Source organism: Thalassophryne amazonica, chromosome 19 (genome assembly GCF_902500255.1).
Source record: "Thalassophryne amazonica chromosome 19, fThaAma1.1, whole genome shotgun sequence".
NCBI lineage: Eukaryota > Metazoa > Chordata > Actinopteri > Batrachoidiformes > Batrachoididae > Thalassophryne > Thalassophryne amazonica.
This window is the reverse complement of record NC_047121.1, coordinates 41,247,023-41,263,484: the sequence shown is the minus strand read 5'-3', so window position 1 is coordinate 41,263,484 and position 16,462 is coordinate 41,247,023. Positions and strand designations below refer to the sequence as shown.

General features: G+C 38.3%; 1 protein-coding gene across 1 annotated transcript in view; it reads right to left on the bottom strand.

Annotated features, from left to right (window-relative positions):
* plpp2a (phospholipid phosphatase 2a) overlaps positions 1-16,462 on the bottom strand; it is a 36,763-nt gene that overhangs the window by 6,166 nt on the left and 14,135 nt on the right. The window contains exons 2-4 of the mRNA XM_034160060.1: positions 4,832-4,983; positions 3,445-3,707; positions 158-215 (exon numbers count right to left, since the gene is read on the bottom strand). Coding sequence (XP_034015951.1) covers positions 158-215; positions 3,445-3,707; positions 4,832-4,983 — 473 coding nt within the window. The remainder of the gene's footprint in view (positions 1-157; positions 216-3,444; positions 3,708-4,831; positions 4,984-16,462) is intronic.

The following is a 16,462-nucleotide window of genomic DNA, read 5'->3' as shown; positions in this document are numbered from 1 at the left end:
GAGTGAGAAATGAGACAAGTGAGGGAAGCCACAAAAACACCAAGACAGCTCTGTAGGCATTATAGACTGCTGTGGCTGTGATTGGAGAAACTGTCCCCCCCCCCCCTTTTCTTTTTTTTCATCTGCTGTATCACCAGTGATACGGTTTCCTGCTCACCGACAGAAAGAGCATGCTGTACATCCCAAAGGACGAGTGTCCAGAGTAGAAGGACAACCTGGAGACCAAACAAGAAAAGTGTTACTGTCAGGCTGAATATTTTGGACTAAATATAATAGTAACATAATCTTGGTATTTTAGTGCATGTTTCCTAAGAAAGAAAAAGGTAAAATTTACACCCTTTATCAAAGTCAGAAAAATAAATAGGTTTTGTCAAGTTTTTAAATTGGTGACATTCTTTGAACACAACCACTAATAATTTTAGGGGTGCTAGGTAGAAAATTTAGGGGTGCAGTGTAATTATTCACATTTCCCCCACACTTTAACTTTATTACTAATAAATGCCTTGGTAATAAATTAACTTTCTCAGTCATTTCTGTCAGAAACATTGTTTTCTTGTGATTGCAGTTAATATATTTGAATATTATATTTCCGTTAATACTGAGGCATTGAGCATTCTCATATATATACACACTCAACAAAAATATAAGCGCAACACTTTTGGTTTTGCTCCCATTTTGTATGAGATGAACTCAAAGATCTAAAACTTTTTCCACATACACAATATCACCATTTCCCTCAAATATTGTTCACAAACCAGTCTAAATCTGTGATAGTGAGCACTTCTCCTTTGCTGAGATAATCCATCTCACCTCACAGGTGTGTCATATCAAGATGCTGATTAGACACCATGATTAGTGCACAGGTGTGCCTTAGACTGCCCACAATAAAAGGCCACTCTGAAAGGTGCAGTTTTATCACACAGCACAATGCCACAGATGTCGCAAGATTTGAGGGAGCGTGCAATTGGCATGCTGACAGCAGGAATGTCAACCAGAGCTGTTGCTCGTGTATTGAATGTTCATGTCTCTACCATAAGCCGTCTCCAAAGGCGTTTCATAGAATTTGGTGATATTGTGTATGTGGAAAAAGTTTTAGATCTTTGAGTTCATCTCGTACAAAATGGGAGCAAAACCAAAAGTGTTCAATCAATCAATCAATTTTTTTTTTATATAGCGCCAAATCACAACAAACAGTTGCCCCAAGGCGCTTTATATTGTAAGGCAAGGCCATACAATAATGATGTAAAACCCCAACGGTCAAAACGACCCCCTGTGAGCAAGCACTTGGCTACAGTGGGAAGGAAAAACTCCCTTTTAACAGGAAGAAACCTCCAGCAGAACCAGGCTCAGGGAGGGGCAGTCTTCTGCTGGGACTGGTTGGGGCTGAGGGAGAGAACCAGGAAAAAGACATGCTGTGGAGGGGAGCAGAGATCGATCACTAATGATTAAATGCAGAGTGGTGCATACAGAGCAAAAAGAGAAAGAAACAGTGCATCATGGGAACCCCCCAGCAGTCTACGTCTATAGCAGCATAACTAAGGGATGGTTCAGGGTCACCTGATCCAGCCCTAACTATAAGCTTTAGCAAAAAGGAAAGTTTTAAGCCTAATCTTAAAAGTAGAGAGGGTGTCTGTCTCCCTGATCTGAATTGGGAGCTGGTTCCACAGGAGAGGAGCCTGAAAGCTGAAGGCTCTGCCTCCCATTCTACTCTTACAAACCCTAGGAACTACAAGTAAGCCTGCAGTCTGAGAGCGAAGCGCTCTATTGGGGTGATATGGTACTACGAGGTCCCTAAGATAAGATGGGACCTGATTATTCAGTGTTGTGTTTATATTTTTGTTGAGTGTATATATATGATTCTCAGTTGCAGATATTAATGAAGTGAGACTTTAATTAAACCAACGCAGTTAGAAATTATTATTATTGTTGCTGTTATTATTATTATATCAAAACAGTTCCATGTTTCAACTGAGGCTGTACAACATCTTTCCATCTTTCCAGTGCAGAAGGTTCCTGGTTCAAGTCCACCCTTGTGTAATGTGGAGTTGTGTCAGGAAGGGCAACTGGTGGAACACTTGTGCCAAATCACCATGCAGATCCAGCTCAAATCCGGTTTGGCGACCCAGAGTGGGAAAAAGGGGAGACGCCGAAGGGACTTCCTTAGTAATGGCAGAACCCTAGACCTGGCTCATATGTACACAAAAGGGAAACTAAGCAGGAAGAATTTGGGCACTGGCACATTAGATTGCTAATTACTCAGACTCAAAAGCAGAAAGACCACCAACCAAGGATAACTGTTAAATTTGGAGAGAGCATGGAGAGCAGCTCGGCTAAACGAGAAGAAGGCTAAGGTAAGTAAGTCACTGCCTCTATAATCAGTTGTTTTAACAAACGTTCCTTTCCTTTTCCTGGGGTAAACATTTACTTCTGTAAGGATAGTCTGCATGCTACCAGACACTTATAAAGACATTTTCACCTGTGCAGTGGTGACACATGTTTCAGTTTGAGAGTTTAACTTGTCCTGCAGGCTTATGTTATAATGCTGTTTAGCACTTGACTGTGTTGGCGTTCTAACTCAATACTGGACCGATCATTGCTTTTGTCCTCAGTGAAAAGCGGAACCCAAAAACACCTAAAAACAGAGCTCATGTTGATCCAGTAGATCTCTTTTAAACAATCTGTTGATATGCTGCTTCTGAAACAGACCGTGGATGGATTAGAGCCATCAAAACAAATGCCTTGGTCAGACCCACTGCTCTCTGAGGTTGGATCCAGACATCCCTAATGTTATGCATACACACCAGTGTTGTAAAGCAGCCTTGAGGGAATAACCTTGCTATGTCTGATGATTTGCGGACGTTCATGCTGGATTTTACGGTCACTAATGCGTCGCCAATAAAACTCAATTTGCGACCGTAAAATCCAGCATGAACGTCCGCAAATCATCAGACACAGCAGGGTTATTTCCATTCTAAACCAATTCCATCATTTGCACGGTTTATTTTTCTGTTAGTAATTCGGGTGGCGAATCGTTGTTAAAGGGTGTGGTCAGCTTGTCAAAGCTTACCATCGCACCAGCATCTTCATGCCAAACTGGAAATTCTGTGAGCAGACCCACAGATTTCTCCATCTCATCAGCTGCATTGAGTTAAATCCATCAATCAATCCAGTTAAATCCATGCATTTCGTTATCGTTGTCACTGCACTAGTTTCTGTCGGTCTCGGGTGCCAGCGTCATTGTTGACACCTGCGCAGCAACGTGGTCGGGGGCAGAGTAACACATCAAATGTGAAACGGTTTTAATATTTTGCCACCGTCCATGAGGTATTTTATGGTTTGAAATCTCACACGATTAACCAATCAGATTCACGGGAAAAATGGAATTGGATTAGAATAAAATGTAACGCCCCTGAAAGCATAATAAGGATAAACGACAAACATCACCTGGATTCCGTCACATTGTGAGGGCTTCCGGTACAGTTCAGCTGCAGCATGAATCCTTCACAGGCGGACGGGGCACATAAAGCAAAGAAGTTTGGACGTGGACGACCTATGGTGTACTTGGCTAGGTCGGTCATTGACTGGCTGACAGCACCTCCAAACAGGAAGGTTCCAACCACCTTGTACAGAGCGGACAGGTACTGGTTGAACTGAGAGTTGGAGTGAAGGCGGTTGGTGCGGACCAAGTACGCCTCTCCAGAAGTGATCTGTAAAAATAATGACAGCGTTTTAAACACACACACACACACACACACACACACACACATATATATATATATATATAAATTAAACATTTGCCCAAAGGTTCTAAATAAGAGGAGAAAGATAATCAAACATGAGTGAATACTGTTTACTAAAATATAATATGAAATAGGCCTTTCTGTGTCATCATTATATCATTAGTTCTTTCGCGGTTGCCACAGCGGATCAGACGAGGACTGGCACAGTGATTTAGCACAAGTTTTAAGCCGGACTCTGCAGTACATGGAGAATGTGCGCGGGTGCTCTTGAACTGGGAATTTTCTGTTTTGGAAGCAAGTACACTGACTGCTTGGCCATCACACTGCCCCCATGTGGTCCACATAATATGTAAGCTATTAATTCATCAACTTTACAAAAAATGTACTCACTCATCTTAGTCATAGGGCGTGAGACGGGGTACACCCTGGACAGGACACCAGCCTGTCGCAGGGACACATATAGACAAACAAATGCAGTCACACCCACTCGCACACCTACGGATAATTTAAATTTTCCAATCCACCAAACCTGCATGTCTTTAGGATGTGGGAGGAAGCCGGAGCACCCGGAGGGAACCCATGCAAACACGGGGAAAACAAGCAAACTCCACACAGAAAGGCCACAGATGGGAATCAAACCCATGACCTTCCTGCTGTGAGGCAACAGTTCTAACGGCTAAGCCACTGTGCTGCCCCCATAAAATGGATTATATCACTTGGTTTTTATCATCGCACAGTTCTCAGTGAGGGTCACATGCATCCTGACCAAACTTGAAATTAAAACAGAAGATGGCCAGAACGGTGCCAGGGGGACCAGATTCCACTCAACAGCCATAAACCAACTGTCTGACAGGCCTTGCCTGTATGAATATTACATAGCGGTGAGCCTGCAGAAAGACCCAGCTCGGAATCAGAAGTAGTCCCGATCTTCCCCAATGACAAGCCCGAGCCCCTGAGGAGGACATGCCCAGTATTTGTTTCTTCAGAAGTCAACATAATTGCAAAACAGTGAAAATTCATCATCTCTGCATCTCTTGTACAATCACTCCTTCCTCTGTGACATCATTGTTTTTATGACATAAGTGACTCACAATGACAACAGAGCAGGTGATGGTGACGGCAGCCATTCCGGCGTGGGAGATGGTGTCTCTCCTGTATGGGTAGTTGATGGTCTGGTCATTGCAGTAGATTCCTCTTTGGTACGGTCTGGCCAACATCGTGAGGATGAATGAGGGTAGACCCGCTGAAGAGTGACAGAAAAGATGAAGCTCTCTGTGCACATGATGATGGGCAGAGCATGAAAAGTGACACAAAGTGATCTAGATGGTCTGCTCCTGGACAATACAATCAGCAAGGATGAGGGTGCACACAGATCCAAACTTAATGCTTAATTTTCAACTAGAATCTATATTTTTCAACAACTAGTCCCACATACAGAAGTTACTGGAACAAGCACTTGAACTGCCCAGTGACCAATTTTATAAAAATACAGTACTTACAAACTGCAAACTATACACACATGAAGGATCAAAGCAAATCAGTACCCTGATTAGTTTAATTATATACTTCATCTCATTTGTGTTAAAATAATATCCACAAACTCAAGAATACGCAGTCTTTATTAGGGATGGGTATTGATAAGATTTTATCGATATCGATTCTACTTATCAATACCCCCTGTGAATTTTCTGTGTACTAAGAGTAGGCTTTACGGATTTTCTATGTCAACAACATTGTATTGAGTCTTAAAGTAAATAACTATGAAATTGGTCACTGGATCCTTGATCTCTGGACATCAACAGAAATAAAAAAACTGTAGTTTTTGTCAAAAGCATTTACTTTCAGATATTAATGACAGAAATGTAACATCATAGACTCTGAGCTGAGCTCAGCCGGCTGCGCTGTACGTCAGGATGTAACTCATAAAACACAGACAATGTCTCATTTTGGGAGAAAAAAAAAGTTTTGGTTTACTGTTTGTATTACAACGTTTGGAAAGAGGTGCCATTTGATTTAAAACAGAAATTCGCTTTGAAGTTATTAATTCCGACTGGACTGTAACTTGACTCGGCACAGAGCAGTGCAGGATTTGGAGCGGTGCAAACGGAATGGGGGACGATTCTCGTTTCTTGCCCACAGCAAGGCAAGAGCCCCAGTCAGTGACTTTAATCCATACAAAAGTGACTCACGATCAATGGTGGGCACAGCTAACCAAAAAGGTAACTTTTATAACGCTAAACCGATAAACCACTAAAGAAATTTGCAGAAGCTACAGCTAACCGCTAACTTTCAGTACTGTCTCCAGTACACACTCTCAGATGCTGACAAGCCGGTTTTGAGTTTAAGTACCGCCAACGCTTCTGTTAGAATCAAAGACGATCACAAACCCAACACAACCAATGAGTCAGTGCTTCTATCTTTGTGAATTCTCCCCACTGCTGTAAGGGTCATTTACATTCAGAAGTGATTAAAAGCAAAGCAAGTTTGACTTGTGGTTTTGACTTATAAACCAAATTAATCCGGATAGATTATCTACGTTAATGTCAACTCTGTCATTTTTAAAAAGTGAAAATATAACACATCTTTAAATTTTCAAATAATGCCCTAATTGTGAAGGTTTGAACATTAACACACACAGATGCCAAAAGGCATTATGGGAAAATGAGCCTCCGCTCATCACTGATTGGTTGGTTTATTATATGTAAAAACCAACACACAAGCTAGTGTAACGTGTGTTGGTTTTTACAAATAAATGTGTATTTGTAAAATATGTCATTTTTTTATTTGTAAACAACAACCATGTGATATTTGGGCGGGCACTATTCACACTGCCATCCAGTAGATCAATCTACTGAACCCATGCAAACTCCACACAGAAAGGCCATAAGTAGGAATCAAACCCATGACCTTCTTGGTGTGAGGCAACAGTGCTAAACACTAATCCACCATGCTGCAGCAAAAGGTTAGATAAGGTAAAATCAGTGAACAATAACAATAAGAAGTTTAATAAACCTTAATAAACCTAAACTACTTTGCTGAAGAAGACAATGTTGTAGCAATTCTACTGTTCTGGAACCAGAAACTGATGAAGAGACATTTCTCCACTGTACTGACATGTCAAGTAAAAAAAAAAAAAAAAAAAAAAAAAACATTGTGCAGATCAGGAAATGGCTGACAACACAACAGTGGACTGATTTTTTTTTTTAACAATTAACTCTGCCAAGTAAATGTCATCAGCAAAATGGTGCAACATCACCTCTTCAAGTCACACTGCCCGTCACTGTGGACACATGTCGGCCGCAACAGCCCCGACTTTTAACCTCAGGATGCCTTTAACACAGGCAAGGGCCTGGGAGCTCAAGACAGCAGCCGATCACAGGCTCAGAGGCAAGAAAGGGCTGGGCTGGATCAACGTGCAGGAAAATCGGTTATTTAAAATTTGCTGATAGAAACGCAGCTAGAAAATGCAGTCAGGCTGGTAAATGGAAACTAGAGCAATCTAAAATTATGACTCTCTTAAAATTAGGGTTGGGAGGACTAATGGAAATAATTAGTGGACTAGTCGGGTACCATTAGTCATCCATCGACTAGTAGGCGACTAAATTCGACATGGAAGGAATTAAGCCAATTTCGAATCTTCATCGTGAAATTCAAATGTGACATTTATTTGAACAAATATAAAGCACTAAATCACTAATACAAAAAAAAAAAAACAGCATTCAGATGAAGACCATACCTGCATTCATTTACTAGGAATAGACGACCTGTTTGAGCGACTAATCCACCTGCCGAGGTTCGCACACTGTCGTCACTGGCAGTGGAGGCAGCTCCAGCAGGTCTGCTCGTTTAAAGGTTAAATTAACTTAATAAATTGCTTTCAACTAGTCGACAAATAAAAAAATAGTCGTAGTTGACTATTACGACAACTCGTCCCATGTTTAGCTAAAATTTAATGGCCTCAACTTTTTTAATTGGTACACAGACTCTTGTTCTTAAATACTGCATTTTATAATGCACAATTTTTGTGCATAAGGTGTGTAAACTACCCTGGTGCAGTGAAGCATTATTTCTGCTTAAAAAAAAATAGCATTTCCATAAAATATTTTGTGGTACATCTGTAATCAATGCAAAGTGATATAAGTATCCCACGTAACCTCAATGTAATGTGTTTGAGGGTTTACAATGAGTGGAAAATACACACACACACACACACACACACACACAGTGGAACAAATTTACAGTGAGCCCAAACAAAAGGATCATATTTAAGCACCAAAAAAAAAAAACATAAAACTGTCACATAAGTGTCATCTGGACAATAGTCTAAACCAAAAGCCTGGTGTCAGGAACATTCTGCATTCCAACCTTTAAACAGTCTTCCTGTTTCCATTAAGTCCTCACTGAATGGTGATGCTAATAAGAATGAGATGTGGTTTTTGCAAGTCGGAGGTACCGACCATCTATTTCCTGGATAATACCATAAAGCTAACCGGTTATTTCCTTATTGTAAATGGAGCAACTGCCCATCAATAAAAACCAAACAAACAGCAAACACTGAAAACAAAACACCAATCAGAGCATTAAATCTGGCAACATGATGTCACAGAGATTAATTCGGGGTATGTCACATCCAGTCACCCCAAAGGTCATATAGAGATTTAGGATGGGGTTTCACACCCTTAATATATAAAAGGTACGCACGCATATACATACAGTTGTGTTCAAAATAATAGCAGTGTTTAAAAAAATTGAGCAAAGCTCAAAATCCTTAAAACAGCTTTAATTTCCATATGTGCAAATACATTGGGAACGCTGCAGATTTTATTTCACATCAAAACGAAGAAAAATTTATCAAATTTGGCATTACTCTACAGAAAGTGAAGAAAAGGTAATATCAGGCTGTTAAAAATAAATAAATAAATAAAATAACATTTGCATTTTTCTTTCTGTGACGCTTATTACACCCTTACAGATGGCCCTAATTTAAGGACGAAGGCAGCAAATGATGTACATGTTGGTTTGTTCCAGACATTGTTCGGAAGAACAGCATACTTTGATTAAAAAGTTTACTGGAGAGAGGAAAACAAAGAAGTGCAGAAAATGATAGGATGCTCAGCTAAAATGATCTCAAATGCTTTAAAATGGCAACAAAACCAGAAAGACATCAAAGAAAATGGAAAACCACCATTCAAATGGAACAAAGAATAGCCAGAATGGCAAAGTGAACGATCAGCTCCAGGGTGATCAGAGAAGATCTAAAGTTACCTGTGAGTACTGTAACAACGCAGGAACGCAGATGTGAAGCAGTTCTTAGAAACAGTGATAGAAACAGTATTTCTACAATGAAATATTAGTTCAGTGATTCACAGGAAAGGTAAATATTCAAACCTTTTTCAGCATATACAGTAATGTTTGACTGTTAAAAAAAAAAAAAAAAAAAGCACACTGCTATTTTTTTTTTTTTGACCGGCCTAATATAACTTTTTCTTCACTTTCTGTAAAATAATACCAAATTTGAAATTATTGAAATGTTTAAAATCATTGTTTCTCAAAGAAAGATGAGAAGGGATTTGTATGTTTCTCCCGCTACTGTGCCTAATATCAATAAATGATTCAAGAATTGTGGAGAAATTATGGTTACCTCATTAACAGCTCTAACGTGCTTCATCCCAACTTTTTTGGGAACGTCATGCAGGCCCGAAATGCAAAAATGGATGTATATGAACACACAAAATAAAGTTGACCAGACAAACCATGAAATACAACCCCAGTTCCAATGAAATAAATAAAAACAAAATACAATGATTTGCAAATCCTCTTCAATCTATATTCAATTGAATACACCACAAAGACAAGATATTTAATGTTCAAACTGATAGACTTTTTTGTAAAATATTTGCTAATTTTGAAATGGACAGTGTTGCCACAGTTACTTTGAAAAAGTAATCCAATTACTGATTACTCCTTGAAAAAGTAACTTAGTTACTTTACTGATTACTCAATTGTAAAAGTAACTAAGTTAGATTACTAGTTACTTTTTTAGTTACTTTTCCCAGCTGCCGAAAACAACCCTCTGCCACCTCAACATGACAATGATACCTGTTTTGCCAAAACTCACTTTATAGTCACCCTTTCTTGACTTCAATGAAAATAAATACTTGTTTTATAAAAAGTAAAATAAAGACCTCTTTCTTGACCTCATATTTAACTGTTGACAGCACTGTAACAGTAAAACTTGCAATTTCGAACCTACATTGTTTATAAATGTAACTATTAAATTCTAACATTTTTCTAACATTTAAATTCTCTCTAAACATTTTACTTGTCGAAATTATTATTATTTTAAGCAATATTAGTAGTTGTAGTAAAAAACGGCTTCAAAACTGGACCTTTAATCTAGGGGTGTTGTGGGGGGCACATCCCTGCCCCACGCCCCCATTCCATCTGGATTCGCCCCTGCTTTGGCGTTTGAGCACAAAGAATGGATAACATTTATTTACGCAGAAAACATGACCAGATTTACAGGTAAGAAAGTTTTATTGCGTTTTCACATCATGTGGTCCTCAGAAAGAGAGTTTAGGTGCATTTGAGTGGAAAAAAGTGTTAGTTGTTGACGCGTCGCGGAGGATCAGCTGTTTTTAACGAGACGATACAGAGCGGCTCAGCTCAGAATTCTAAATAAAGGAGGAAAAACAGTATAAAAATGTCTTTGTAAAGCTCAGTGCAGGTGTGCTGATCACCGTGCTTTAAGAGGTGAGGACAAGTCGAGCATCTGCAAAAAAACGTGGATGAAAAGCTCACAGTTCGCTGAAAGTGGGCAGTTCAGTCGAACCCCGACCTCCTGCCCACAGACCAAGTTTAATGCTGCTATCGACCCACAATGAAAAATAATAGTAACACACAGTGACATGGAGAAGTAACTTTAATCTGATTACTGATTTGGAAAGATTAACGCGTTAGATTACTCGTTACTAAAAAAAAAGTGGTCAGATTACCGGTAAAGTAACGCGTTACCGGCATCACTGGAAATGGATGCCTGCAACACATTTCAAAAAAGCTGGGACAGGGGCAACAAAAGACTGGGAAAGTTTTTGGATACACAAAGAACACCTGTCTGGAACATTCCACAGGTGAACAGGTCAATTGGAAACAGGTGAGTGTCATGATTGTGTCATCCCCAAAAGGCTCAGCCGTTCACAAGCAAAGAAGGGGTGAGGATCACCACTTTGTGAACAACTGTGTGAAAAGATACAGTTTAAGAACAATGTTTCTCAATGTTCAATTACAAGGAATTTAGGGATTCCATCATCTACAGTCCATAATATAATCAGAAGATTCAGAGAATCTGGAACTTATATGGTACAAGTAAACATACCACTGTCCCAGCTTTTTTGAAATGTGTTGCAGGCATCCATTTAAAAATGAGCAAATATTTGCACAAAAACATTAAAGTCTATCAGTTTGAACATTAAATATCTTGTCTATGTGGTGTATTCAATTGAATATAGGTTGAAGAGGATTTGCAAATCATTGTATTTTGTTTTTATTTACATTTTACACAATGTCCCAACTTCATTGGAATTGGGGTTGTATGTTGGGTTCACATGCTCTGCAGTGAAACAGAAGTCAAAGTAAATGCAAAAATTACTTTGTTGCTGTTGTTTTGCATTTTTCATACAATCATAACTTCTCTGATTTGGGGTTGCAATATTTTTCATTTATTATTCTTTTTTTTAACTAAAATAATAAAGTTACACAAACTTTAAGGGGGTGGGCCTCATGTTCCCTCAGTGGATTTGTGCCTTCCAAGTTTGTTTCAAGAATCAACATGTTGATCTGATAAAGAGGAAAAACAGGTTTTAAATGTCGCTGTACTCGCTGGATGGTTTAATCGATGGTTGCTAGCAATGTGGTGTGCATAAACATTGGGCTCCAAATAGCCGGTGTGGTCATTTACGCGAGGGACTCACTCCTGTTTATTTGATGACAGGAAGCTCCCTGTTTGCTCGTCATGTCTCACAGCTCATTATTCCAGCATCTTTGAAGTGCAGCCAAACTTTAGTGATTTTGTGCAGGATGCAAAGGTATGAGTGATGAGATAAGAGACTGTTTGTTTGACAGAAGCCCCTGTGGAGGGCTGCACGGTGCCTGGGTGGCGGTGGAAGTGCACTGAGATGGGCGGTGGCCTCCAAAATACACACCGCCATTAAGATTATTGAACAACACAATCAGTAAGGAAGCCAGTTCCAGTTCATATCAAAGCGGTTCCACCAATCTGTGTGAGCCCACAGCAGACAGATCAGACTGTCGCGGGTCTGCTGGCTGGTTTCTTATCTGCTGTTATTCCAGAGGGTCTGATGTGTTTGACATGACTACAGATAGGGACAGAGAAAAACCACCACCACAAAAAACAAACAAACAAGAAAAACAAACAGAAATTCTGATCATATAGGATACCTGCTTTTATTTTCAGATATGTCCACTTTGATTAAAGTGTGAGGCTGATTACTGCCAGTTATTTTGCATGTTTAGATTTTCTTTTCATTATGAGATTAAAGCAAGTTTAAAAAGAGAAAAGTCAAAATCAAATCAATTTTATTTATATAGCGCCAAATCACAACAAACAGTTGCCCCAAGGCGCTTTATATTGTAAGGCAAAAGCCATACAATAATTACAGAAAAATCCCAACGGTCAAAACGACCCCCTGTGAGCAAGCACTTGGCAACAGTGGGAAGGGAAACTCCCTTTTAACAGGAAGAAACCTCCAGCAAAACCAGGCACAGGGAGGGGCAGTCTTCTGCTGGGACTGGTTGGGGCTGAGGGGAGAGAATCAGGAAAAAGACATGCTGTGGAAGAGAGCAGAGATCAATCACTAATGACTAAATGCAGAGTGGTGCATACAGAGCAAAAAGAGAAAGAAACACTCAGTGCATCATGGGAACCCCCCAGCAGTCTAAGTCTATAGCAGCATAACTAAGGGATGGTTCAGGGTCACCTGATCCAGCCCTAACTATAAGCTTTAGCAAAAAGGAAAGTTTTAAGCCTAATCTTAAAAGTAGAGAGGGTGTCTGTCTCCCTGATCTGAATTGGGAGCTGGTTCCACAGGAGAGGAGCCTGAAAGCTGAAGGCTCTGCCTCCCATTCTACTCTTAAAAACCCTAGGAACTACAAGTAAGCCTGCAGTCTGAGAGCGAAGCGCTCTATTGGGGTGATATGGTACTATGAGGTCCCTAAGATAAGATGGGAACTGATTATTCAATACCTTATAAGTAAGAAGAAGAATTTTAAATTCTATTCTAGAATTAACAGGAAGCTAATGAAGAGAGGCCAATATGGGTGAAATATGCTCTCTCCTTCTAGTCCCCGTCAGTACTCTAGCTGCAGCATTTTGAATTAACTGAAGGCTTTTCAGGGAACTTTTAGGACAACCTGATAATAATGAATTACAATAGTCCAGCCTAGAAGAAATACATGCATGAATTAGTTTTTCAGCATCACTCTGAGACAAGACCTTTCTAATTTTAGAGATATTGGGCAAATGCAAAAAAGCAGTCCTACATATTTGCTTAATATGCGCATTGAAGGACATATCCTGATCAAAAATGACTCCAAGATTTCTCATAGTATTACTAGAGGTCGGGGTAATGCCATCCAGAGTAAGGATCTGGTTAGACACCATGTTTCTAAGATTTGTGGGACCAAGTACAATAACTTCAGTTTTATCTGAATTTAAAAGCAGGAAATTAGAGGTCATCCATGTCTTTATGTCTGTAAGACATTCCTGCAATTTAACTAATTGGTGTGTGTCCTCTGGCTTCATGGATAGATAAAGCTGGGTATCATCTGCATAACAGTGAAAATTTAAGCAATGCTTTCTAATAATACTGCCTAAGGGAAGCATGTATAAAGTGAATAAAATTGGTCCTAGCACAGAACCTTGTGGAACTCCATAATTAACCTTAGTCTGTGAAGAAGACTCCCCATTTACATGAACAAATTGTAATCTATTAGATAAATGTGATTCAAACCACCGCAGCGCAGTGCCTTTAATACCTATGGCATGCTCTAATCTCTGTAATAAAATTTTATGGTCAACAGTATCAAAAGCAGCACTGAGGTCTAACAGGACAAGCACAGAGATGAGTCCACTGTCTGAGGCCATAAGAAGATCATTTGTAACCTTCACTAATGCTGTTTCTGTACTATGATGAATTCTAAAACCTGACTGAAATTCTTCAAATAGACCATTCCTCTGCAGATGATCAGTTAGCTGTTTTACAACTACCCTTTCAAGAATTTTTGAGAGAAAAGGAAGGGTGGAGATTGGCCTATAATTAGTTAAGATCACTGGGTCAAGTGATGGCTTTTTAAGTAATGGTTTACTTACTGCCACCTTAAAAGCCTGTGGTACATAGCCAACCAATAAAGATAGATTGATCATATTTAAGATTGAAGCATTAATTAATGGTATGGCTTCCTTGAGCAGCCTGGTAGGAATGGGGTCTAATAGACATGTTGATGGTTTGGAGGAAGTAACTAATGAAAATAACTCAGAACAATCGGAGAGAAAGAGTCTAACCAAATACCAGCATTACTGAAAGCAGCCAAACATAACGATATGTCTTTGGGATGGTTATAAGTAATTTTTTCTCTAATAGTTAAAATTTTATTAGCAAAGAAAGTCATGAAGTCAATACTAGTTAAAGTTAAAGGAATACTCGGCTCAATAGAGCTCTGACTCTTTGTCAGCCTGGCTACAGTGCTGAAAAGAAACCTGGGGTTGTTCTTATTTTGTTCAATTAGTGATGAGTAGTAAGATGTCCTAGCTTTACGGAGGGCTTTTTTTATAGAGCAACAGACTCTTTTTCCAGGCTAAGTGAAGATCTTCTAAATTAGTGAGACGCCATTTCCTCTCCAACTTATGGGTTATCTGCTTTAAGCTGCGAGTTTGTGAGTTATACCATGGAGTCAGGCACTTCTGATTTAAGGCTGTCTTTTTCAGAGGAGCTACAGCATCCAAAGTTGTGCTCAATGAGGATGTAAAACTATTGACGAGATAATCTATCTCGTCAATAGTTTTTAAAAGTCAAATCAATATGCAAATAATGGAAAATAATGTAAATATTTTCAATAGTTTATATTAAATATATAAAACAACAAAAATGATCACCTTACACTGTTTTTAAAAAATACAAAATTTCTTTGAGGCAATTAGTCTCCCAAATTGTATAGGTTATTTTATCTGGTTTTTATAAACATTTTATTATTTTTGTTTTTGAAAATGAATTTGGAATTTGATTGTTCTGTGTAAATCAATAAACTTGATTTTTTTTTTCTTTTTACAAGTTTGGACGTTTATGAGTTTAATTACATAAAATCTTATTCTAAAATCTATGACATAATATGTTTTCAAAGTACATGTTTCAAAATTTTCAAATGCATTTATTTAAAAATGTTGCAATTTAAAATAAGTATTATAATTTTACTTATTTAGGTGGTGGTGACTGGGCGGTAAAAATAAAGTAAAGAAATTATTTTCTTCTAATAATGTTCCGAGCAGAAATATACGTATATACCTAGACGAGTGTGTGCCTTTCCAAATCATATCCAATCAATTGAATTTACCTCCTGTTGGACTCCTATTAAGCTGTAGAAACATCTCAAGTATGATCAATGGAAATAGGATACACCTGAGCTAAATTTTGAGCTTCATGGCAAAGGCTGTGAATACTTTTGTACATCTGATTTCTTAGTTTGTTTTTTGTTGTTGTTTGTTTTGTAATACATTTGCAAAAATCTAAAAAAAGAAGCTTTTTTCCCACATTGTCATTATGGGGTATTGTTTGTAAAATTTTGAGGGGAAAAAAACAAAAAACAAAACAAATTTCATCCACTTTGATTTAGGCTGTAACTTAAAAAACATGGGAAAAGTGATATATATATATATATATATATATATATATATATATATATATATATATATATATATATATATATATATATATATATATATATATATATATATATATATATATATAAAGAATCTGAATATTCAAGCAAAAGATAAACAATGAAATAAAAATAATAAAAACTTATTTTTATAAAAAAAAAATGTTTTTGTACATGATATCAAAACAGTAGCAGATGAACATAATAAGACATAAATATATTAATAAACATCACTATTTTACTGCAGTTCATAAAAGAATTTTAAGGAAGAAAATTTCCCACTACATTTTTAGTACTACATTTTAGCATCTTCCATCATTTTTAAAGCTTTCAGTTACATTTTGTCCAGTCTGGGAGGAGGATTTCCCATCTCATTCTAACATTTGACACAACTGTTTGTTTACCTTTTCTATAACATATGAATGGCAGAAATGTATTCCACATTTCTGCTGATTTTTTTTTTTTGTCTGCAGTAACAAAACAGAAGAGATAAAGGAAAGAAAGGAAAGGTTTGTTTTACACTTTCACTATCTCCTTTGGCAAGGACGCTCTCTGATTCCACTTTGAGAAAATAAACAGAATGGAATTTGGGATCGCACAAATACAATTTCCCCTTGACCTGTGATCCCTCGGAAAGAGGAAGTGTTCCTGTTTTCCAGCCCTGAGATAAACGGCCATAGCTCATCATCTTCCAGCACAAGGACAGAAAATGCTGAACACAGGAATGTCACAGCAGGACCTCAGAGCTGCTTTAAATATTAATAAAATTCATG